The sequence below is a fragment of the Procambarus clarkii genome, chromosome 91, assembly GCF_040958095.1.
Source record: "Procambarus clarkii isolate CNS0578487 chromosome 91, FALCON_Pclarkii_2.0, whole genome shotgun sequence".
Taxonomy (NCBI): domain Eukaryota; kingdom Metazoa; phylum Arthropoda; class Malacostraca; order Decapoda; family Cambaridae; genus Procambarus; species Procambarus clarkii.
The window spans coordinates 11,632,490-11,659,676 of NC_091240.1; the positions used below are offsets into that span (position 1 = coordinate 11,632,490).

The following is a 27,187-nucleotide window of genomic DNA, read 5'->3' on the forward strand; positions in this document are numbered from 1 at the left end:
AGCATTATAAGTAGACCTAATATAGCATTATCAGTAGACCTAATATAGCATTATCAGTAGACCTAATATAGCATTATGAGTAGACCTAATATAGCATTATCAGTAGACCTAATATAGCATTATGAGTAGATCTAATATAGCATTATGAGTATACCTTATATACCATTATGAGTAGGCCTAATATAGCATTATGAGTAGAACTAATTGACCAACAAGGACTAACCTGATACGGGCCCCGACCATTGACCAACAAGGACTAACCTGATACGGGCCACGACCATTGACCAACAAGGACTAACCTGATACGGACCCCGACCATTGACCAACAAGGACTAACCTGATACGAGCCACGATCATTGACCAACAAGGACTAACCTGATACGGACCCCGACCATTGACCAACAAGGACTAACCTGATACGGACCCCGACCATTGACCAACAAGGACTAACCTGATACGAGCCACGATCATTGACCAACAAGGACTAACCTGATACGGACCCCGACCATTGACCAACAAGGACTAACCTGATACGGACCCCGACCATTGACCAACAAGGACTAACCTGATACGGACCCCGACCATTGACCAACAAGGACTAACCTGATACGGGCCCCGACCATTGACCAACAAGGACTCTGGGGACTCACTACCACCACCATAGTGTCGCAGGACAAACTTGTCCTGGGTGGGAATGTGTAGCCAGTCTGTCACCTGCGAAAAGACTCAAATTTAAAAAGTTATTTAATAACCCAATTTTCTGGGGGTAAATGCTCCAAATTTATTACAACATTTTTATTCTTATTATCGTGATTGATATGTGTTATAAATTAATATTTCCACCTTCGTAACCGAGAAAATCTAATTGAAATGTTTTTTTATAAGAGAGTTTTAAATGTTAAAATAATGATAAAAACTTTGCCAGCCATTCGTGTTAACTTGCCATTGGAGGGAATAAAATTTTGAAATACGTAATATGTGACAAATCATGGACTAACAAGAATTGGTTCGAGTAAATTAGAGTAATTTAAGCATGTTCATTTTGATGTGAACGTGCTATGGATGACCTGAGCATGTTAGGGGTGACCTGACTATGTCAGACGAGACCAAATATGCTCATCATTTTTTTTAAATGTATGACGCTGACAAGCCTAAACCCAGAGGGCAGAATCATACTACCAAATTTCTGTTGAATAATGGATAATACTGAAAACATTTATGTAACTCACCGGCAGAACACCAAATTACATAGAAACCCAAATAAACCCCGGCCATACCATCATCACATGCTGAGAAAGATCAAAGTCATAGGTGCCTCGGTTGGGATCCATGGATGGCGGTTGTCGAACAATGAGAGCCCCGAACACGCCGTCGCCTCTCTCGAACCCTGCCAACAGGTGTGAGAGGATGGGTGGGTTGTAGGTCCAGTGGTGTCGTGTGTGAGGTGTCATGGAGGCTACCCCACCCCTCCCCCACCCAAAATGATTATGTACCGGGTACCAATTTGCAGCTAGGTGAACAGAAGCATTAAGTGAAAGGAAACGGCCCAGCCATCTCTGTCCCTCCCGGGATTCTGGATTGTGAGGCGAGAACTAACACAAGTGTACTAAAATTATCTGTACTTAAATTATCTCAGCAGACATTCAGAAATTAGCAGTATTGCAATTAAATGATTGTTATTAATCAGTTAATAAATTTACAGTACACACAAAATTTGTCCGGGCTAAACCACAAAACTAGCCATATAGTTCCGCCCTGTGGTAATTTAGGATACTTATTCACTGAAATACTTCAAAGAAGAAAACTTACCTTGATGTGAATGATAAAAGTGCGTGCCGGGTTCAGTGGCATAGAAGGAATATGTGAAAGTTTCACCTGGACCAATAGGACACTGTGTGAGGCCAGGGACGCCATCCATGTAGGGGGTGCCACGGTCTCCACTGCCAATGGACCTCATGGTCTGACCGTGCCAGTGCATAGTTATCCCTTCTTCGTATAAGGAATTCTTGACCTCCACCATTATAAGGTCGCCGAGGCATACCTGATAATGTGGTGAAGTGTGATAAATTAAATTTTTTGTGGCTCGTCTTAACCGGCAACCCAAGATTGCTTATCTGTGCCCGAATATCAAGTCATTTTACAAGTGATAACTGGAGATACAGTGTTGCATGTGATAATTTGGGAGTATTACTGATCCAGGTCATAAATGAGGTCACCGGTGCTGTAACTGATGGATAGTGGTCCATCGAGGCCTGGTCGACGACCGGGCCGCGGGGACACTAAGCCCCGGAAGCACCTCAAGGTAACCTCAAGGTAGTGTCATGTTCAGAGCAGACGCTGCTGCCCGTCTGTATTTGCCGCTGCGTTTCATACGCCATCAATGTCAACAGAGAGAGGACGCCTGCCACTCTTCGTCGAGCTAGTCATGTACTACATACCATTAAAGACAATACCCAAGTAAAGGCTTTATATCCATCCCACACCCTGCCATCAATCACAGCACCGGGAAATATCACAGACGTGACAACTACTGTGTCAAGTGATGACTCAGGGGGGAGGGGAGGGGGGGGGGTAGCTTACCTGGATGGGGGGACCGGGCATCTGCTTGTTGATAACAACAATCCGCCGCTTGACACCGTCCCCAGGGATACACTCCGGCCTTCCGCAGTCCGTCGCGTTCTTAGGGCACCCGTAGCAAGCCCTGAAAACAACAACCTCAAGACTGAGCCGCCATAAGAAGAAAGAAGCATCGAACAAGATTGAAGAATCCTGCACCACATCAAGACCAAGCCTCCTCGCTCAGCCTGGCTTACTGCAGGTCAGCGCTCAATCCCCGACCGTCCAAGTTGGGCACCATTCCTTTCTCCCGTCTTACTCTAAATCCTTATCGTGATACCGTCCCAGTGCTATATAGGCGTAATGGCTTGGCGCTTTCCCCTTCCCTCTTCGCCCAGCCTGTCACTCCAAGCGGCTGGGCCAACCCTACTACTTAGAGGGCCATCCCTCAAGCTACTCTTCTCCTATACCCATTTCCAGCTCGCCCACTGGGTATCTTTTCTGTATATATATTGAATTGTTGAAGTGCCCTGAGGAGGAAAATAGACGCTATATACACCGAGAGGAACACTCCGCTCCTCGGTGTATATATACTGAGAGCTCACGTTAGTCTTGACAAATTCCAGGACTGATGTTCAAGTTGGTTGTCAATAAGTAATAAGTGCATATGTGACCTTAACTTTGCAGAGGTTGATAGGCCTTAAGCCCACCACCACCGCCCTCAGGGTCACACACAACACAAAATATACTGTGTAATGTAAATATTATGTAATTAAAGCTTGAGAGCTTAAAAGCACTTTAGTTCCTCCTGTGATTGAGTGTTAAATAACCCGCTATATAATGTACCAGCTCTTTTACCCTGTACAGACGAAAAAATATATATGTATATGTATATTGTCACGGTAATCTCCCTTGGAAGGAGATTAGGCCTGTTCCATCATCTATTCTACCACACCACTTCTAGATATTCAAAAATTTTACAGCAAGAACAACAACTAGTGCTCAGACGTCTAGACAGTGTATTCTACTCCCCCGCTACTCTCCAGTACCCGTGACCCCCGTCACACCTGGCGACAGCAAGGCTCCCTCCACTCGCGGGTGAACAAGCACCTCGATTGTTTCTACCTGCCGGCTTGCAATTATCGAGACACCAGCGCCACCTGGACGGCCGTTTTTCCGTATATATAGAAGCTAGACAACTTACTTAGGCAGAGGACCATTTGGTCACCATTTGGGCCGGGAGACATCTCCCGTCACGCAGTGTGCAGTTGCGCCTCCACAGATCTCCAGTATCATCTTTTGATACTGGTAATGGCTCAAAACGGCCACCACTTACGGGCTATTCATGCCCGTGCCACCTCTTGGGTGGCTTAATCTTCATCAATCAATACTTAGTCAGAACATTCTCAGTGCTCCATAGCTGTGCATCTCTGCTTTCACGCTATATTGGGTGATGGTAGATTTTCACATAGACGCATGGCCCCTGGGGCAAGAGTGCCTTGGGATTTCTCAAGGAATTGGGCTCCAAGCTCATTGACGTCACCAGAGACCCAAGAGCTGCCAGTTTTTTGTTTCAGCGCCTCAGTATGGCGATCCAGAGGAAAAACGCCTGCTGCATCCTCGGTTCCTGACCGGAAGCGAGGTTATGGATCTCAAGAGATCCATAACCTTTAAGCGCTCTTTGTATCAACCAATGTATATCTTGTAACCTTTAAATATATAATAAAGCAAAAAAAATCAAAATCAAAAGGAAGGGGGTGGTAGGAGAAAAGCACACAAACTATTGGAGGGGACCTAAACATTCCCTCTAATGCGTTATGTGTGGTTTCCTCCGAGGCTAAGGGTCCTCTTCTTCCAGTATATATATACTGTATATGTTTATGTATATATACGTCCCCGCGACCGGGCCGCGGGGACGCTAAGCCCCGAAATCATCTCAAGATAACATCTCAAGATAACCTTAAGCCGTATCAGAGGATATATATCTTACTTAGTCAAGATGTTGAATAATTAAATTATAACTTAAGAAAGTTATTTCATTGCCCGCTGAAGAGTGTCACATCGACAATTGTGAGGTTACTTCCCACAAGTGGAGGAATGAGTGAAGGAGGCAGCACTCACCTGGACACAGTCTGGTAGGGATGGACATTGAAGTGGAAATAACAGGTTCTCGTGTCTCCCACCACACATTTTCTCTTGCAGATCTTGCCTGAGGGAGAAAGAAAACTAAACATAAACAACAAAATATATTGTTGTTTATTTACATAATATAAAATTTACATAATGTAAATATAATATTTATTTACAACATAAAATATATTGTACTAGTTTTGCTACAGAGACGGACAAGTCTCAATCCATCAAGGAAGCTGTATGTAACACACACGTTCCAAAACCTTCTTAATGTAGATGCAACATGACCGTGACTATCTATACCCATCCAGTTAGAATGGGTGAAAACTGTAACTGACTCGCCGCTGATATAAACTACCTTGTATACTGTTGTGGCTCCCACTTCCTGAATCACTTGTGGTATTAAAAAAAACTATTAATATATGTACATGAATTTGTGTACAAGAAAAAATGTGTAATTAGCTTCACAAGATTGTAACTTGCTTAGCGAAATAAACCATGGGGTTTACTGAACCCTTTATGTGCTTTTATATCCCTTTCCAGCACTGCCCACGGGATTCGTATGGGTGGGGTGGGGGGGGGCATAATAAACGATTAAACTAATTAGGTTAGACTAGGCTAGCTTCTCTTTGGTTATATAAGTTAGGCACAAATAGATTCTCGAGGCCTCTAAGTCAGCACACAGCAACCCTTCAAATTCTCCGGTCAATTTGTCAAGCATTGTGCTTATAATTAAAATGTATTTACAGCAAAATATTGTCAACATAACCTAACGTTTCCTATTTAACCTAACCAATGTACCGTAATTTAATGATCAGGTGGGGTTATAGAACCATCACACAATCGACTTGAGAATGGTCCAGGACGGACCGAAACGTCGTCGTCCCTTCAACTTCTAATGTGGTCTGGTCAACATACTTCAGCCACGTTATTGTGACGCATCACAATAAATATACTGACCAACCAGCAAGAATACTATGCTAAACAAAGTCCAGGACTAAAGAAACCTTTCAGCGTATCTACACCGAGAAATGGAGTAGCCTAACCTGTAGCACACACAGGCAGTCTCTGCTTCAGGTATTTCATCCTGCAATGTATGTGTTGGCAGCAAGTCACTAACAAACATGACTGCCGCACAAACACTAACACGCACCATTGTTTGTCTTAGTCAGGACCTTAGTTTGGCTACACCTGAGTCTATAGAGGCATGTCTGGAACAAGAACCTTGCGTCTATTTAAGAATGAGTTCTTGCAATCATAATATTTTGCTAAGTGGTTTCCAATAGTCCATTGAGCATCATAATATGAGTTCAAAAGTATAATAATAATAATAATAATAATAATAATAATAATAATAATAATAATAATAATGTTATTATTATTATTATTATTATTATTAATGTTACAATTATCATCAATATTATTAATTTACTCACCAGACGTATCTGGTGTTGTCTTCAGATATTATCATGGAGAGGTTTATATAATACCTCCCCCTACCCCATCATCCATTTATAAATCAACGGTATTATAACGCTTTGATATGTGTACAGTTTTGCGTTCCCACATAGTGTGTGGAGGAATTAATAAACGAATATGGAAACATATTTTAGTACTTTCTTATTAACAGCATGCAATTGCTTGTATTCAAACTAGAGATCCCATAACACAAGAACTCAGAAGTTATATTACAGAAACAAGGTAAGATACACCAACACTGGGAACCTGCAGTCACTTGAACAGTAAATCCATTTAGCTGGCATACACACATATTTGTCTTAAATCCACACTTACATTGATCTGCAGCCTAAGCCACGAACAGGAAATGTATATGTTTATCTCTCAGAATGTTCGGTAATATGTTTATTGTTTGTGATGTGTGTCTATGTATATATTTACACGATGTACTGAACGGGGTGAGAATAGCTTGATCTACCTCATCCATTTGTGTGTATTTTACCTCAATAAACTTATTTCAATTTCAATTTCAATTCAATTTCAAGCCACGAACTCAATCGACTTGTTTACGTCCCCGGCGAGCTGAATCACGTAGTCAGCCCTGGGATACGTACACGAAAACCAATTACTTATTTTCCAAACATCTTAATGAATTTTATGGTGCTGTAGCCTCAACCTGTCCTCCCGCCCAATATCTTGCATTTTGACGTCTTAATCCCCAACGAACAAAATATGATGTACTATAAATCACAACGGCTCACAGTCACGTTTTCTATGTGTGGGCCCATTGGTTAGGTTAGGTTCAGCCAATTTAGTTATTATTATTAATATCTTTAATGACAAAATTTAATTACAATTTTGCCTAATCTGCAATTCAATTAGTCCAATTTAGTATCATTTTTGTGACAACTGAAGAGGTGGAGAGGACGGGCTGGTACCCAAGAGTTAGCAATGTGGTATTCAGAGACCATAGATGTGTATGTATGTATGTATGTATGTATGTATGTATGTATGTATGCATGTACTCGCCTAGTTGTGGTTGCGGGGATTCTTTGGCTCCTTGGTCTCGCCTCTCAACCGTCAATCAACTGATGTACAGATTCCTGAGCCTACTGGACTCTTGTCATATCTACATTTGAAACTGTGTATGGAGTCAGCCTCCACCACATCACTTCCTAGTGCATTCCATTTACTAACTACTCTGACACTAAAAAAAAGTTCTTTCTAATGTCTCTGTGGCTCATTTAAGTACTCAGCTTCCACCTTTGTCCCCTTGTTCGTGTACCACCCGTGTTAAATAATCCATCCTTGTCCATCCTGTCAATTCCCCTGAGAATTTTGTATGTGGTGATCATGTCCCTCCTGGCTCTTCTGTCTTCCAGCGACGTGAGGTGTAGTTCACGTAGTCTGTCCTCATAACTCATGTCTCTTAGTTCTGGGACTAGCCTAGTGGCATACCTCTGGACTTTTTCCAGCTTCGTCTTGTGCCTGACTAAATACGGGCTCCATGCTGGAGCTACATACTCCAGAATTGGCCTTACATATGTGGTATACAAGATTTTGAAGGATTCCTTACACAGGTTTCTGAAAGCAGTTCTGATGTCAGCCAGCCTCGCATAGGCCGCTGATGTTATTCTTTTTATGTGGGCTTCGGGATACAGGTTTGGCGTGATATCAACTCCTAGATCTTTTTCTCTGTCCGTTTCGTGAAGAACTTCATCTCCCATTCGGTATCCAGTGACTGGCCTCCTAGTTCCTCCTCCTAGTTTCATTACCTTACATTTACTTGGGTGCAACTTTAGTAGCATTTGTCGGACCATTCCTTCAGTTTGTCTAGGTCATCTTGTAGCCTCATACTATCCTCCTCTGTTTTGATCCTCCTCATAATTTTTGCGTCATCAGCAAACATCGAGAGGAACGAGTCAATTCCTTCTGGGAGATCATTTACGTATATCAGAAACAGTATAGGTCCAAGGACTGATCCCTGTGGGACTCCACTGGTGACTCCCCGCCACTCCGAGACCTCACCCCTCACAGTGACTTGCTGTGTCCTGTTGCTTAGGTACTCTCTTATCCAGTGGAGTACCTTCCCTTTCACTCCTGCCTGCATCTCCAGTTTGTGCACTAGTCTCTTATGTGGTACTGTCAAAAGCTTTCTGGCAGTCCAGAAATATGCAGTCTGGCCAGCTCTCTCTCTCTCTCTCTCTTGCCTGATTTTTGTTATGTATGTATGTATGTATGTATGTATGTATGTATGTATGTATGTATGTATGTATGTATGTATGTATGTATGTATGTATGTATGTATGTGTAAGTGGGATGTGTGTACTCACCTAGTTGTGCTTGCAGGGATTGAGCATCGGCTCTTCGGTCCCGCCTTTCAACTGTTGATCAACAGGTAATTACCTAAGGCGTAAAGATTCCTGAGACTACTAGGCTCCATCTATCTACATTTGAAACTGTGCATAGTGTGCCTCGTGTGTGTGTGCAGCCTGCCTGCACGTGTCACTTTCTTCTTTATGTCCACACACACCTATATATCCGTGCTTAAACATCAGGGTAATGACTAATGGATCCAAACGTTAACTATCGCTCATATAATTACATCAGCGGCAGGATTCAAGGTTCACAAATCCCTACATTCCCTAGATTGCATCCACTAATTGTTAATAAAAGTGGGTCATTGGTGGCGAGCAAATCGATGGGTGCCAATAATTAGTGGTCGGATGATTGGGTTAAAGTTTTGTGTTCGTAACCTCAAGCATCATTGCTGTACAAAAAATAGCATGTTTATTTATATCGGACCTGGTTATCGAAATCGTTCCCAGGTTGTATGTTTCGTAATAAACCCATATTGGTTAGTTATGATAGTTATTAGGTGTAGAGAAGTGTCGTCACGTTAGTGGCCGTCTGTCTTGTGAGAGCGGGTACCTGACACATTGGTACACATGCGTACCGTCAGTCACGTTGGTACACATGTGTATCCTGTCACGTTGGTACACATGTGTATCCTGTCACGTTGGTACACATGTGTATCCTGTCACGTTGGTACACATGCGTATCCTGTCACGTTGGTACACATGTGTATCCTGTCACGTTGGTACACATGCGTATCCTGTCACGTTGGTACACATGCGTATCCTGTCACGTTGGTACACATGTGTATCCTGTCACGTTGGTACACATGCGTATCCTGTCACGTTGGTACACATGCGTACCCTGTCACGTTGGTACACATGCGCATCCTGTCACGTTGGTACACATGCGTATCCTGTCACGTTGGTACACAAGTGTATCCTGTCAAGTTGGTACACATGTCTATCCTGTCACGTTGGTATTATGCGTAAAACACCGTGAAGCTGTCCTGTTAATAGCCAAGCGTCGTGATAGCCGCGTGCTCCTAGCCCCAGGTGTTGTTCCTAGCCCCAGGTGTTGTTCCTAGCCCCAGGTGGTGGTCCTAGCCCCAGGTGTTGTTCCTAGCCCCAGGTGTTGTTCCTAGCCCCAGGTGGTGGTCCTAGCCCCAGGTGTTGTTCCTAGCCCCAGGTGTTGTTCCTAGCCCCAGGTGTTGTTCCTAGCCCCAGGTGTTGTTCCTAGCCCCAGGTGGTGTTCCTAGCCCCAGGTGGTGTTCCTAGCCCCAGGTGTTGGTCCTAGCCCCAGGTGTTGTTCCTAGCCCCAGGTGTTGTTCCTAGCCCCAGGTGTTGTTCCTAGCCCCAGGTGTTGTTCCTAGCCCCAGGTGTTGTTCCTAGCCCCAGGTGTTGTTCCTAGCCCCAGGTGGTGGTCCTAGCCCCAGGTGTTGTTCCTAGCCCCAGGTGTTGTTCCTAGCCCCAGGTGTTGGTCCTAGCCCCAGGTGGTAGTCCTAGCCCCAGGTGTTGGTCCTAGCCCCAGGTGTTGGTCCTAGCCCCAGGTGGTGGTCCTAGCCCCAGGTGGTGGTCCTAGCCCCAGGTGGTGGTCCTAGCCCCAGGTGGTAGTCCTAGCCCCAGGTGGTGGTCAACAGGTTTCAGGTGTGTGAGAGAGATGTGGGCCCGCCTGGCTGCCAAGATGCCTCCACAAATATGGCCACGCAAAACTCTCCGTCTTGGATAACCCATTCACGTAAATGACGGTCTTCGAACAGTGTTGTGATACCGCACTTGACACAACCCTCCTACATCCTCACTGACTCTGACCATTTTGTTTTCTGTCGATCAGGTACTCCCATACATGGAGTTTATCCTCTTCTCGGTAATTCCAGCCTGTCTCTCCATCATATCAACCAGTCTTCCGTGTTGAACTATTGGAAAGTCTAGGGAAAAATAGTCAAACCCGGCTTCTTTCTCTTGCCGTAATTGTCTATTAGGATTGACTGACCTGGCGTGACAGGCTCGTGGGCGGTGATGACAGAGGTGAGGGTGGCGATGGCGGCAGCAAGGACCAGAGCCACCATGGTAGCGGCGGCGACAGCACTCAACTGACACACCGCCATGCTGGATGTGTCTTATATACCCTCCGCCGCCCTCTTCAAGGACTAACACACACTTATCACTATTATACAATTAGCATCACCGTGTAACACTTAAGTAAAAAAACATACAGAAAGTGGAAATCGTATATAGCGAGTTTAATTATTCTTCAGACCAATACGATAATAAGAGTGACGAAGAAAGACTGTTGGACGAGGCTCCTACCCGCCGAAGCATCAAACGTGATGACCTCAAAACAAAAACCGGCTTGAACAAATAATGGGGATGAATTTTGACAAGCCCCCCCGCTTCCTGTCCCCGTCGATGTTACTAGCGATATAGTGGTCCCTCAGGTAAGTTGGTGTGTCATCAACACCCTCTTCGCTGCTCCCCGTGGCCCTGACGGTGGTATATGGATGTCAACGGCTCCGAATTTTGTCACAACTGTTGCAGAGAAACTTTATCAGATCATCTTCATATTTCAGATTAGTTGTGTTCTGTCTGCAGGCGAGCTCACCGGTGTTTAGGCAAAATATATATTCTAATTATGAGTACAGATATTAATCAGAAATACGGGGCATGTATGTACCATTGAATATATTCAATATTAGGTTTGGCCACATTTCTTTTCACCTGAGGCCTCTGTTTATTTAGGAGTAAATAGGTACCCGGGAGTTAGGCAACTGTTGTGGGTTGCATCATGGTGAAGGTCAGTAGTTGACCTAGACTCCTATATAGAGGGGCCTCGTTTAGCCTAACCTAAGCACCCTGTCATATATAATGGGAACCAAAGTCTGGTGATATATGCAATTGTAATGAGGCTTTTCAAGGATTTTGTTAAATTTTATAGCTTTTTGATTCGAAATCCTTAACCAGCATATATAGAGGTACATTTGGTGAGTTTTTGAAAACAAATGTTTTGTTGGAAATCACATTTTTAGCATCAAAAATATTTTCACAATTTTTTCTAAATCTCACCAGGTGTAATTTATTTATATGCCGTTTAAGAATAATGGATCAAAAATAGGTAAATTTAAATAATTCCACGGATAAACTCATTCCTGTATGTAAGGCTATCGTAGTTTGTCACAACCACGTTCGCTTGCCAGGCTTGGGGGTATTCCGATACCAAGCTGATTTGGTTTCAGCAAGTTCACCTCTTCTTGACTGACGATATTTATGGCAGCCTAGGCAACGAGGCGTCCAGTTACAGCCCCGCTCCTGTGTCAGGTAAGTGCACAACGGGCTCACCATAGCCCGTGCTACATGGAACTTTTTGTTCCAAGTAGCGAATCTTAAACAACAACAACAAGGCGTCGGAGAGAGTTGCTAACAGTCATTGGCCCAGTTTCCTAATCTTCATTTAGTGCACAGAGGGAAGCACCAAAAAATGGTGTCTGATGACCTTAGGGACACCACCACCCAGACACGTATTGACGAATCCTGCGACTTCCGAAATATTTGTGACTTACCAAGCAAGTGCAGGGTTGAGAATGTGCTTGGTAACCTCAGCACATTTCCTTGGTGTGCTGGGGTTTTCATCCTGTGAAACCACCTGTTGAGCCGGGTGAAGATGAAGCTCCTTTGAATTTTTTTGTTTTCACCAACAATTAATGGGTTTACTTATGTCATTGACTATTAGTACAGTGTTGTGTTAGGAAGTGGGTGGGTGTTTGCCGTGTAGGACTCTTGCTGTGACAGAATCTCAATTTCCGGGATCATGATTTAGTCCTTACTGGTGATAACTGGAATGCGCCGGCAGTATTTCCCTCTGTTTTTTCCTTTATTTGTGCTCTGATATTGGAAGTTTCCAATAATCTATTGTTCATTTATATAGCAAGACTTTCTAAAGAGAAGAGGAGCGACGAGTGTGGAAACAAGACATTACATACTGGAACTGCCCTAATTAATATTGTTGTGCATCATGCTTCAACTGGCCGATGCTGCCACTTTGTACTTGTCTGTATAGGGTGTACCTGTATGCAAAATTATGCTTGTGTGTATGGAGTGCACTGGTATGGGTGTACGGCCATCTTGCCCAAATCAGGCAAGAGAGAGAGAGAGAGAGGGCTGGGCAGACTGCATATTTCTGGACTGCCAGAAAGCTTTTGATACAGTACCACATAAAAGACTAGTGCACAAACTGAAGATGCAGGCAGGAGTGAAAGGGAAGGTACTCCACTGGATAAGGGAGTACCTAAGCAACAGGACACAGCGAGTCACCGTGAGGGGTGAGGTCTCGGAGTGGCGGGGAGTCACCAGTGGAGTCCCACAGGGATCAGTCCTTGGACCCATGCTGTTTCTGATATACGTAAATGATCTCCCAGAAGGAATTCACTCGTTCCTCTCGATGTTTGCTGATGATGCAAAAATTAAGAGGAGGATCAAGACAGAGGAGGATAGTATGAGGCTATAAGATGACCTAGACAAACTGTAGGAATGGTCCGACAAATGGCTACTAAAGTTCCACTCAAGTAAATGTAACGTAATGAAACTAGGAGGAGGCCAGTCACTGGATACCGAATGGGAGATGAAGTCCATCACGAAACGGACAGAGAGAAAGATCTAGGAATTGATATCACACCAAACCTGTCTCCCGAAGCCCATATCAAAAGAATAATATCAGCGGCCTATGCGAGGCTGGCTAACATCAGAACTGCTTTCAGAAACCTGTGTAAGGAATCCTTCAGAACCTTGTATACCACATATGTAAGGCCAATCCTGAAGTATGAGGCCCCAGCATGGAGCCCGTATCTAGTCAAGCACAAGATGAAGCTGGAAAAAGTTTAGAGGTATGCTAATAGGCTAGTGCCAGAACTAAGAGGCATAAGCTATGAGGACAGACTACATGAACTTTTTTTTTTTTGCAGTGATATTCCTGCGTGGGCCCTAAGCCTCTGGCTGGCCCACTAAGTGTTGCTTGTTTCTGTTTTACTTGGGCGGAGTATGAGTATTTATGACTCGTACTACATGAACTGCAGCTCACGTCGCTGAAAGACAGAAGAGCTAGGGGAGACATGATCACCACATACAAAATTCTCTGAAGAATTGACAGGGTAGACAAGGATGGATTATTTAACACGGGTGGTACATGCACAAGGGGACACAGGTGGAAGCTGAGTATCCAAATGAGCCACAGAAACATTAGAAAGAACATTTTCAGTGTCAGAGTAGTTAGTAAATGGAATGTACTAGGAAGCGATGTTGTGGAAGCTGACTCCACACACAGTTTCAAATGTAGATATGACAGAGTCCAGTAGGCTCAGGAATCTGTACATCAGTTAATTCTCAACCCCCGCAACCACAACTAGGCGAGTACGTGGGTTAATCTTTCTAGCAAGAGCTCCCCTAATATTTCGATCGTATTCCGCACCCTGCCGACTTGTTGGGTACCTCATGTTGCTTTGTTGACGGCTATGGTAATCAAGGTACCATTTCTCTATCCGATCACCCGTAACTTTCCACCCTCACCGCCACTCTCTCAACCTGCTCCCTCCGCCAGGCAAGGGTGAGTGAGGGCTGGGTGACACTTGGACTGGATGGTGAAAGCAGTGGTGAGGGTGGTTATGGTGACTCACCTGATGAAGAAGGCGATAATTACTGAGAGTGGCGCCTCAGCCACATCCTCACTGACCTGGTTATAGCGAGGACGAGGTGTGGCCCAACTTCAAGAGTTACCTATAACACATCTGGAAGCTATAGTCACGCTAGGTATCTTGAGATGATTTCGGGGCTTTTAGTGTCCCCGCGGCCCGGTCCTCGACCAGGCCTCCACCCCCAGGAAGCAGCCCGTGACAGCCGACTAAAACCCAGGTACCTATTTTACTGCTAGGTAACAGGGGCATAGGGTGAAAGAAACTCTGCCCATTGTTTCTCGCCGGCGCCTGGGATCGAACCCAGGACCACAGGATCACAAGTACAGCGTGCTGTCCGCTCGGCCTACCGGCTTCCTGGAACAATGCAATTTGGACAATAAAGAGCAGGGTGGCGCTCCATTAAGTGACCGCGAGTTAAACGTATATGGCCAATTCGTAACCTAGCCAGAGCCGTTTCCCACCGCCGGTTATGGTGGTAGGAGGAAGGCCATGAGGACACACGACAAGAGTATGCAGTTTGTTACCAGTAACAGAAGACCAACAAGCTGCCAACGGGTAAGGATGGAGAAATGAATAACTGGGTAAAAGTCAGAATAAGGAATACCTTTACGAACGAAAGGCACCAGAGCTGAGGCGTGATCCAGTATGGTGTAGAGCATCAAGACGGCGAAGAGTATGAGAAGCAGACGAATAAGCAGGGCAACCATAATCGCGAAGCATCTAGTTTTATCACTGCCATGGGGACTGCTTAATAACGTAGTATAAAACCTCACCACAGGATGGAAAGGGCTTAAAGACAACAATTGACAACTATGATAACAGACTAATGCTAGCACATAAAAGTTAACTAACGGAAGGCATTCAAAATCACATTCTGCTGTGAAAATACTGGGGTTTAGGGCGCCTGACAGCTGAGCAGACAGCGCTTCAGATTTGTAGTACTGAGATTCCGGGTTCAATCCCCGGTGGAGGCAGAAACAAATTGGCAACAAGTTTCTTTCACCCTGATGCTCCTGTTACCTGCAGTAAATAGGTACCTGGGACTTAGACAGCTGCTACGGGCTGTTTCCTGGGGATGTGTAACAAAAAGGAGGCCTGATCGAGGAACGAGCCGCAGGGACGCTAAGCCCTGAAATCATCTCGAGCTAACCTCAAGATAGGGGACAACAGAATATTTAATATGAGAGTAGATCCAAGGTGAACTGAACTTGAAACGTATTAGAGGAAGCCTTGCAAGAGAAGCGGTAAATTGCCACGGAGGCCTAGAGAATGCAATTGGACAAACATTTTTATTATTTACTAGCAGTACCCGGCCACGCGTTGCTGTGGCTCAGCATGCCATTGATTGCCACTTAAACAGTCTCGCTGGGAGGGAGAGGGGGATATTGGAGCTGTCATTTCGTTGTTGCTGTCACTGCCACCTCGTATGGGGGATCGTTGGGACAGTACTCGCTTACGAGCCTTCTTAAAACAATTTATCATAGGGTAGTAATTCAAGAAGGGAACACATTTGTAGGAGATATAACAGGTTTGGAATGTAAATTCAAATAAATTTATGATTAGTGATAAGGTAAATAATTTTGTGACAGGGTTGCTTAATACATACTTGTATAAAAGCTGAACAAATCTAAAATGACTAAATATTCAAAGGCAACAAACTGCCGACCTAGTAATATTTTAAATCTTAATAAAGCAATTAGTGAAGGTGTGCAAGCCTTGGCTGTAAAAATGGTTACTAGAAATAGCAAAATGAGTACATAAAGAAAAGCCAGAACTTTGATATATATATATACTGCTAGCTTTATATTAGTACACAAATTCCCTAGAATTAGTTCCAGATAGAGAGCAATTGATTACATCTACCAGGTAATGGGAGCAGTTGGTACACCTACCAGGCAATGGTAGTAGTTGGTTACAACTACCAGGTAATGGGAGCAGTTGGTACACCTACCAGGCAATGGTAGTAGTTGGTTACAACTACCAGGTAATAAGAGCATTTGAACACACCTTTCATATAATGTGAGCAGTTAGTTATAACTATCTACAACAGCACACTTGAGACAGATTTAATTCTCAACCCTAAAACTGTCCCACTGCATTGATCTTTTTTTTTAACTTTTCCTTCTACTGTTTTCTAATCATAATTATTGCCTTGTTTTCCTTTTCCAAACATTCTTCCTTTCAGTGCTAACTAGCAACTGCAGAATTAGGAATTTCTAACATGGTAAAGCAAATGAGGAAGTTTATTGACAAAGGTTATACCGAGACATTCCTTCCCCATCCTACAGGGTTTCCAGAAGGAGCAAAGGGATAAAACTATAGATAACAATGGGGCAGTAATCAAAAGAGAGGAATTCTTGTAAATCATTTCAGAATAAAAATGTTCAGACTGGCAGTAAAATGGTTAATGTGGCATCACACACAAGTGGTATAGGAGAATTCCAAAGAAAATCAAGAATTTTATTTATAATGGACTACATAGAACCCAATATTGTAATGTTTTGTTTCCAGAAGACATAAAAATTTAAAAACAACAATTTACTAAACTTGAAAAATACTTTACTTTGGAATCAACATTTGTAACAGATCTAAAATGAAAAGATAAAATGTTCCCAGTACATAAAGGAAGCATTTTGTACTATTAGGACAAACCCTACAGGAAAAAAAAAATTGTGTACTGCCTTCTCATTGTAAGTGAAATTAACTTTCATTAAATCTGGAAATCAAATTTCCATAATGAAAGCTCTGCAGTTACCAATCATGGTAAAAAACCACGAGAGGCGGGAGAAGATAGTTTACATAGCTCTGTCTTCCTTTCATTAAACCAATTTATTTAAATAATTTTTGTTAAGCCCAAGGGAAAATTTATCAGCTTTTTTTTTAACATCTTTCTCCAACATCCATTATGCATAAAAGTTGGGGCAACATAACTTACTTTTCTTACTTTTTCTGAATAATTTTTGTTTAAATAAAATACTGGCTGGCACATGCCTTTTGTTTTTACATATGTATAAATTTTGCTCAAAATACCAACACTTTAAAGAACCTGCATCAATTACCAGCTCCTTCACCTTCCACCTCTTAACTGTACATGGAAACTCGCAGGAGCACCATTGCTACATGGAAACTCGCAGGAGCACCATTGCTACATGGAAACTCGCAGGAGCACCATTGCTACATGGAAACTCGCAGGAGCACCATTGCTACATGGAAACTCGCAGGAGCACCATTGCTACATGGAAACTCGCAGGAGCACCATTGCTACATGGAAACTCGCAGGAGCACCATTGCTACATGGAAACTCGCAGGAGCACCATTGCTACATGGAAACTCGCAGGAGCACCATTGCTACATGGAAACTCGCAGGAGCACCATTGCTACATGGAAACTCGCAGGAGCACCATTGCATCACATCAAACACTATGAAAATTCATGGTAACAAAATTACTCACTCGCATGCATATTTCTACTACTGTTGCGCATTTTGTTTTATTTTGTGAAAAGCTGAAGTAAATCATGGTCTTGATCAATAACAAATGTACATAAACCACTATTTGCAGTGAAAAACATAGGTAAACCACTATTTGTTATAAAAAATATATAAATCACTTTCTTGGCGTAAATGTACACAGCCCATTATTACATTGAAACAATTTAATGCAACTAAAATCAACAGCTTACACAATGTATTTAAAGTCAATAAATGTACCGTATTCATATAAAACAAATTTAATTATGAATAAAAATAGAATTAGATAATGTTTAAATGATATTCATGAATGCTTACACAAGATGTTTACCATGAAAATGCATCTCAATTAAAAAAACAAATACAAACATTTGATCATTGATATCCTTCTTAGATACAGTTGCCATCCAAAATAGTGACAGAAAACTGAATTCATGAAGTTCAATATTAAAATAATTGTAGAAGCAGCAACACACAGATAGATAGTGCCACAAGAAATTTACAGATGAAATTTACTATGTTGCATTTACTGTACATTGGAGGGAAAATATAAGGGCAGGAGCTATGCTTAGAAAACTTCAGAAATTTAACAACCTTAGTTGGCAAGTTTTTCTCGTGAGTGCACTAGGTAGACAATATGAAGAGTTCAAATGGATGAAATTTGTGGTAAAAGTTAATGCAACAAAATTTAAAAACATTCAGTAATGTTGCCAATTGAACATGTTTATAAATAACTTCTCTTTTATTGTAGATTTAAGAAACTAATTAAAACCGTGTTTGTAACAATATCAGTGACACACCTGTCAACAGAAAAAATCTTTAGAACTGCGAGAAAAGGTAAGAGTTACACAAAAATTCCTAGAGAATGGATCAAGGCCTGCCAGTGAAATGAGGAGAAACAAAACACAAGACTTTTCCTGTTGACAACCCTTGGTTTGTTTTTCTTCACACAAGTTCCTAGTAGGCAATGACAAGACCAATATATAAATATGATATGTTTAAAAAAAAATTACCAAGAGGAGAAAAAATCAGTTTGTAACATTTTTCCTCTTGCAGGCAGAGAAACAAAAATTCATACATACCATGGAATGACACACACACACACACACACACACACATGCACACACCATGTTTAAGCATCCCATGATGAACGTAATTACTTGGGTTCTACTGAAGTGCACAATAATTACGAGACAGTATTCCGAGTACAATCCATTCTTGAATAGTAAGTACAGTACATACTACATGAATAATGGAAGGCTCAAGAGTGCAGTAATAACAACTTAGGTGGGTAACTCCATGTCTATTGCCTGTGCTGACTTGTTAAAACAGTATGACTAGACTACCAGACGAGCTTAAGAATGTGTCAGAGCAAAGGTATAGTTACACATATTCACTTGTTACAGTAATTAACAAATCATGTGCATTTGATAACACCATTCATGTGACAGTGTACTCACACAGTGAGCATAAGTGCCACCTTACATTTATCCTTATGATAAAATTCCTAAATTCATAGGATAATACAAAATTATACCCAAAGGCTTTTGACACGTCCTTAGTTTAGCTCGGTGCAACCCTGTCTCCGGGAGTTGGGGTTTAGGAAGAGGCAATGACAAAAAATGGCAGTGTTTCTGGGTGTTGTTGGCAGGTAATGAGCAACTTGAAATAAAGAAGGGGTCGGTACATTGTAAATGAAAAACTATATTAGTAAATTGACAATAATATTAAAAATACTAATAAAAACAATAAGGTATTCATAATACTAGATCTACCTAATACAAATTAAAAATGAATAATGATAAAAGAAAAACAAAGAATAATAATTATTCTAATGCTAACAATAATAAAGTGGTAAACAGGCATTAGACTGGATCAAACAAAAAGGCAGTACACCTGTACAGTACTTCACCGAGTCTTGTCAACAGACAGGTCGTGATGAAAGACGCAGCACAGCTATTAACAGTCAACTGAAGATAACCACAAACACAGCATATATATGTATATATACGCAAGTGCTTTCCACACAATGAAAAAATAGGAATGAAAAATATAAACTGACAAAATTACAAATTTCTTAATTCTCACATTTTATACATTTAAGTTAAATATTAAGAGTATCACATGAAGTGATTCATTTTGTAACAGATTTTGTTTCAATTATTGTTCAATTGTCAAACTATCACACAGACTGTACATAAATTAAAAATAAAGAAAATATTAAGCCTTCCCTAAACATTTAAATATAATCAACGACAATTTGTAAAGCACCATGTAAACGTTAATTACGTACCTGGCAATAAAAAAAATATACATAAAAGATAGCTTCCTGATTTATCGTGTTAAATACTGTAAACTCTCATCTACTGATTTACTCAACATTAGTTATGTCTTAATTGCCACCATAAAAAAAGGTAAAAGAAAAATAATCAAACCTTTATATTTATCATGTGTACATGTCACGGAAGATTCATGCATGATAACGTTTTGTACTGTCATCATTAGGTATACAAAAAGGACAGAAATAAGGTACTCTAGCAACTATGGTCAATGGCAGTAAATGGTACAATGCTGAAATATGTCTCATATAATTCCTGGAATGTTACATGCTGCAACGCTTGAAACATCTTACAAGTTGAGCACGATGGAATAGTGGCAGTGATAGTTGAAGGGCCAGCAGTAGGGACTTTTGGGTCAGGTTAACATTGTATGTAAAATGGTATAAAAATATTTAAGACTGCATCATAAAGTATACAATGCACTATTATATAATACACAAGAGAATGGTCGAAACTTAACATGTTTGAGGGAAAGTCCTAACTGAAACCAGTGTGTATATCAGGCAGGCCAGACTTGAGTAACCTAACCCTTCCCTACTGCCCGCCTTGACAAACTCTCGGCAATCTTTGGCAACAAAACAAGTTATAAACTTATCTACATGGCTACACACAATGCAGTTTCTCATGCACCACTACAAACAGGATAGCCACTTTATAACAATCCAAAACAAAGCAGGTTCAAAATAGGTGAAAAAAAATTAAAGAAAAGAAATAACCTGCCACTCAAAATACATCCTCAGTCAAGACAAGGGCACTTACTTTCTATACCATGAAAATATTTTCACTTTCATTTGGTACTGGGCAGGTGCCCCCCCCCCCCCTCCACTTAAAAATCTTACACAGCAGTCATACAAAAAAGAAGTCTGGCATTCACATAACCAGATAAATAAAACCATAAAACAAAATACATAACTTATTTACATGACTAAACAATAGTGAAATAACTTGTTTTTATGTGGTTGCTTTGGGCTGGTCCAACACTTTATATACAAACAAAAATTCAAAACTTACTCAATTTCATGATTAATCATTTAGTCTTTATTGTGGCTTTCACAGAATTCTAATACTGTACATGTATTCTTGAACAATTTAGCTATAACTTCTGCTCTCCCTCCCGAAGCAACCATATCACAAACTAAAGTTGAGGCTGTGTGCTGCACTTGACAAACCTCACACTCTCGCATCACTCACTCTGGCAGTGCGTTATGAACACAGTCTGAATGTGGTTATGGAGTTGGTGCGTTATGTAACATTTTGTCTCATAATTGACTATTTCCAAAATGGTTCACTCAGAAATAACTTCCAGAGAAAACCCTTAGTAGTGGAACCATGGGCCACATGCAACATTTGGAATTCACCTTATGAGGAACTTGGACTGTCCCATTCTATGAGGTACTGGACTTTATCTTCAAAACTGACTCTCCTTGCTATTACATGGAACTTTTCACCATTTGCAATCCGGTTTGCAGCCCCAAAATAGTTATTGACAGTTGATTTAAGGTCACTAAAGGAGAACCCCGAATCTCCAACTTTGGGATCCTCCACTACATCGCTACAGTCATCTTTAGAGCCTGTATTTAACCTACCACTGAGTGCATAGTCAACACAGTTTTTTATACTGTTCGTGCCATTTAATCTTATTCCATTTCCACCATTTATGCTTAACGAACCATTCTGAAGGAGGAACATGATTTTAGCCTTGTCACACTTCTTACGGAAACGTCTTCTCTTAACTTCACCATTCTTCCCAATACGTATATCATTTTCACTTAGTTTCCGTTTAAGAGGTCTTATAACTGGCATACCGTAGCTGAGAGAATCTAGGTTGAGGAAGGGATTGTTCTGTCCCTCAAAGTTCGAAGGAGGAGGAATGAAGGAATCTAGGGTACCATGTGAGGAAGTTTCATCTCCACTTGTGTCACCTGGAGTAATGCAGTTTGGGGTTGAACTATCAGCACCAGTTTTGCTAACAGGTCGCACGCCTTGTCCCTAAGAAAAAAGATAAAGAATAGGAAAAAATACAGTATGTATATGTATGTGAATATACAATAAAATAAATAAATAAAATAAAAATATATATATGAAAATATATTCCTATTCTATATATATATTCCAGCATCTCAACAGAAGCTGAACGAGAGCACACACGATGGCCGCGATGGACATCAGCCCGCACCGACAGGCGGCGGGGAGAGTCAATAGACGGAGAAGGATGGGAAGGAGGATTGGAGGGAGATGAGGAAGAAGACACAGGAGACATGACAGACCGGGTAGAAAGAAGGGGAACCCCAGACAGAGGACCAGGAGGGGGACCCCTCGGGACAGAACGCAAAGGAACAGAGGAGGGGGCAGTGGGCGTATCAGGGTCCAAGGCCCGGAAACGGTTGAGAGTCTGAGGAAGGAGGGAAGGACGAGGAGAGGAAGAGCGCAACACGCGAGCATAAGAGACGTTAGCATAAGGTGGGAGCCGGCGAACCTGGCGCCTCGCCTCAGGAAAAGATAAACGCTCCCGGTGCTTCAAGTTGAGGACGGCTGCCTCAAGCTTGTAATGGATACACGCACGGGAGAAGGTAAGATGGGCCTCACCGCAGTTGAGGCAGCGAGCTTGGGAAGAAGTGCACTCCGACTTAAGAGTGACCTTCACCCCCACACAAAGGACAGAGAGAGAGAGTCCCAGAGCAGCGAAAGACACCATGCCCAAACCTCCAGCACTTGCTACAGAGCCTAGAAGAAGGAATGTACTCCTGAACAGAGCACCTGGCACCAGCAAGAATGACAGAGGGTGCAAGGGTCCTACCATCAAAGGTAATCTTCACAATCTGAAGGGGTTGATGGCGACGACCACAAGGGGGATGAGTAAACGTGTCCATCTAGAGGACAGAATGGCCCTGGGCATCGAGGATATGCCGAATATCATCGTGGCAGTCCTGCAGATTCCGAACACCGGTCGCAACATGGGGCGGGAGGAGAATAGTACCAACACTGGCATTCAACTGAGCGTTCTTTGAGACCCAAACAGGGTTTCGCCAAGGTAGGATAAGGCCGCCAAGTGGGAAGCTGCATCCTGAGAAGGAGCAGCAACGACACGTGTACCGAGATGAGTGGGGTTGAAGGTAACAGAGGCATCCACGGAATCAACAAGATGTTGATGGAGGAAGAAATCGTCAGGAGGCGCAGAATCAAGAGGGAGGAGATCAAAGTATTTGGCCCACGAAGCGCGACCAAACAAGGCTTGATAGGCATCAGAACAGGAAGGAATCGAGCGAGTGCGGCCGTGTCAAGGAGGGCGTTGAGAACCCCCAGAGAGAGGGGTTAAAAGGTGCAGTAGTTACACCTAGAGATTGAGCCTTGCCAGGGGACGAGGTAGACACCACTGAGGGCTTGGGGCTTGACCCAACCACAGAGGAGGGAGGGGAGCCGAGGGGAGTAGTCAGAGAGGCCAAAGGAAAAGCAAGGTAGGGGCCTAATGCAGCGGAGGCTACAGAGCCCGGTCTTCCAATACGGACCGACTCGGGGGCTTGGTCGTCCACCCCATGAGCCTGAGAAGGTAAAGGAGGAACAGAATACAACATAGGTACGAAAAAAAAACATTCATTCACGAATGTGCCCCCACACCCACCATGGAGCCACAATTAGAGGCAGGACACTCAACAAGAAGCTATCGCCGATCATGCTGGGGCCTCCTAGGGGTGCGTCTTGAGTATACGCCTCACAAACGCCACCTTAAGAACCGTCAGTCCGTCGAGATCAGGTTCAGTGACGAAAGGGGGATTGACAATAAAAGGTTCCCCTCGCTCTCGACGTTGGATACTACAGTTCTACGGGTGCAAGAGTATGCCTCCTCAAGCACCCGGGCGTCAAAATAGAAGTAGTCCAAAGGAATAACCAAAACAAGCAAAACGTCGACAGGAAACGACAAGCAGATAGGAGAAGAGGGGCGAGAAAAACGAAACAGAAGGAAAAGGAAAAGTTGTTCAGCACAATTTGAGAGGACAGCAGCAGGAGCACAAGGCTACAAAAGGACAGAGGACTGTCCCAAGGAGCATCACACTTCGGCAGCCGCCCACTAAGCCCCCCTCACGGCATCAACGAGCTAAACGGGGAGGGGGAATAAAATAACTGAATAACTGTGTCATAGTATGGGCAATGTTCCCAAGTGAAAGACACTACATCACTATATTACGAAAAAGTAAATTTATATTATTTTCAAATAATAATGAAGTCTCTATACCTCGGTCAAATTGGAAAGTAAAATATTGAAGGTTTATAGAAAATGAAACAATGTAGACACACAAGATGAGACTAGACTACAGTATAACTGCAGGTAATGTTTTGATTGCAAGGGCTTGATTAAATCTAAGGACTACGCAAGGATCAGAGCTTGTAAAGGGGAAATCATTGGAGGGGTGAGGTCAGAGAAGTGAGGCTCTGGCCTTGTGTACCTCTGTGGAAGCCCTTACACGCATAATTATACGCAAACATAATCTGTCTAAGGTTTCCTTTCAACTTGATGTTTCTCTACATTGTTATCAAAACTTTGAGTTCTGTTCAAGTATACACAAATTAGACATGTGATTGCTGACCATGCATATCTCCCAATATAAACAACATAAAACTGTTAACACTAAAATATCCACTCTTATTTTTTTGTGTGTGCATGCACACATGTACAAGACAATTTGACCACTGTTTGAAGCTTTTCACCAGATTGGCTAGAAAAAATATTAACATTTGTAACCCACACCAACTACCTGCTTTAAGGCTTCCTTCAGCAACTTCTGTGCACGTTTCTGTTTAAGGTCACGTAGGTCATCGGTTTTGATACTCTGTTGATTTTTGGGCGGCCGCCCTCTTTTTCTCTTCACAGGAGCTTGGGAATCACTGGTGTTAAGATCATTCACTGGTATAATTTCTTCAATCATTTTTTTGGCCTGAAAATAAATACAGGAGAAAACAATTAAAGAAATGAATACCTGAAGAACTGTATTTGTATATCGGATTAAATTTCATCAAATTAGCTCATCTACAAAATAAAAATTACTTAACTGCAAGTGGTACATTAAATTTTTACTAGGATGACATGAAGGTAAATTGGCAATTAAAGACACCTGCATTCTCTCTATATTAACACACTAAAACTGTACATATTTGAATTCACCCATTACTTGATTCTGAATTAACTTCATTATTCACTTATGTTCTATAATAGTCCATTTAATGCATTTAATTACACATGGAATAGTGTAGACAGTCTCCATGGTTTAGTGGTAAGACACTCGCCTGGCGTTCCGCGAGCGGAACGCGACAAAACTCCCACACAGGGAATAGCTCAACTGACAGCTGAAGCTTACAAGGTCTGCTTGAAGTACATGCTTGTGAGGAGGGTCAGAAAGAGGACCACTCTAGAAAGAGAACGCAGACGACTGTACAGGAGAAGGAAAAAATAATGGAAATGCTTCGGCAGACACAACTATCAGAAGAAAAAAATAAAACTAAGCAGGGAGATCGAAGAAATAGAACAAACGTTGACGCGATCATATGAGTTTAAGGAAATGGAATTGGAACAGAAAGCTATACAAGAGATAAAGAAAAATCCAAAATATTTTTTCACATACGCAAAATAAAAATAAAAAACCTCGACCCATATTGGACCGTTAATTACAAATGAAGGTACGTACACAGAGGTCAACAAAGAGATGAGTGAAATTCTAAGAAGCCAGTATGAGGCTATATTTAGCACACCAATAAACAACATGAAAGTTGATGACCCAGACAGCTTCTTTATGAATGACATTTAAGCTGCAGATAATATAACGGATATTAACACGAACTCGGAAGACTTTGAAAGAGAAATTGACAATATGCCAATGCACTCAGCTCCTGGGCCTGACTCATGTGACCATGGGGTGATAGCACACAAAATGAGGTCAATGGGAATAACTGGTAAAGTAGGATGCTAGATACTCAATTTCCTGTCGAACAGAACACAAAGAGTAACAGTCAATCAAATAAAATCGAGTCCAAGCGCAGTTAAAAGCTCCGTATCTCAAGGTACAGTCCTTGCACTGCTATTGTTCCTTATTCTCATATCAGATATAGACAAAAATACACGTCACGGCTTCGTGTCATCCTTTGCAGATGACACAAAAATCAGCATGAAAATTACCTCTGCTGAAGACATTGAAAAATTACAAGCAATTACAAAATTACAATTATATCAACAATTACAAAAATTACAATTATATCAACAAAGTTTTCGATTGGGCAGCGGAAAATAACATGATGTTTAACAGTGATAAATTTCAGGTACTCGGGTACGGCAAAAATGAGTATCTGAAACATAATACAAAGTACAAAATACAATCGAATCTGCCCATAGTAGGAAAACAGCATGTAAAGGATTTGGGAATAATGATGTCCGACGATCTAACGTTTAGGGAGCATAACCAAGCAAATATTGCGTCAGCCAGGAAAATGATAGGATGGATTACAAGAACTTTCAAATCCAGGGATCCCATCACAATGGTTGTACTCTTCAAGTCATTTGTGCTGTCCCGTCTTGAGTACTGCTCAGTACTCACTTCCCCCTTCAGAGCAGGAGAGATTGCTGAAATAGAGGGAATACAGAGAACATATACGGCACGCAGACGAGATAAAACACCTAAATTATTGGGATCGTCTCAAAGCTCTCCAAATGTACTCACTAGAAAGGAGACGAGAGAGATACCAAATAATATACACATGGAAAATACTGGAGGGCCAGGTCCCAAATCTACACAGTAAAATAAGAACATACTGGAGTGAACGATATGGAAGAAAATGCAAAATAGAACCAGTGAAGAGCAGAGGTGCCATAGGCACAACCAGAGAACACTGTATAAACATCAGAGGTCCGCAGTTGTTCAACGTCCTCCCAGCGACTAAAAGAAATATTGCCGGAACAACCGTGGACATCTTCAAGAGAAAACTGGACTATTTTCTAAGAGAAGTTCTGGATCAGCGGGGCTGTGAAGGGTATGTGGGCCTGCGAGCCGCTCCAACCTGGTAGACCAAACTCTCACAAGTCAAGCCTGGCCTCGGGCCGGGTTTGGGGAGAACAACAACTCCCAGAACCCCATCAACCAGGTATCAACAAGTGAGGCGTCACAGGCAAGCCAAATGCCTTTAACAAGTGAGGTGCAAGCAAGCGCCTTCAAC

At 42.3% G+C, this 27,187-nt stretch overlaps 2 protein-coding genes across 6 annotated transcripts in view; both read right to left on the bottom strand.

Annotated features, from left to right (window-relative positions):
• The window catches only part of LOC123774073 (uncharacterized), a 24,562-nt gene extending 13,837 nt beyond the window's left edge, over positions 1-10,725 (bottom strand). Inside the window, exons 1-6 of the mRNA XM_045768212.2 lie at positions 10,495-10,725; positions 4,678-4,765; positions 2,581-2,701; positions 1,810-2,041; positions 1,278-1,387; positions 604-714 (exon numbers count right to left, since the gene is read on the bottom strand). Coding sequence (XP_045624168.2) covers positions 604-714; positions 1,278-1,387; positions 1,810-2,041; positions 2,581-2,701; positions 4,678-4,765; positions 10,495-10,609 — 777 coding nt within the window. The 5' untranslated portion in view covers positions 10,610-10,725. The remainder of the gene's footprint in view (positions 1-603; positions 715-1,277; positions 1,388-1,809; positions 2,042-2,580; positions 2,702-4,677; positions 4,766-10,494) is intronic.
• A 5,903-nt stretch (positions 10,726-16,628) lies between these two features.
• Positions 16,629-27,187, bottom strand: part of LOC123774071 (PHD finger protein 19) — a 71,804-nt gene continuing 61,245 nt past the window's right edge. For all 5 annotated transcript variants that reach the window (XM_045768209.2, XM_045768205.2, XM_069318777.1 and 2 more), the window contains 2 exons: positions 24,742-24,921; positions 16,629-21,979 (listed from right to left, as the gene is read on the bottom strand). In XM_045768209.2, coding sequence (XP_045624165.1) covers positions 21,350-21,979; positions 24,742-24,921 — 810 coding nt within the window. In that variant the 3' untranslated portion in view covers positions 16,629-21,349. The remainder of the gene's footprint in view (positions 21,980-24,741; positions 24,922-27,187) is intronic.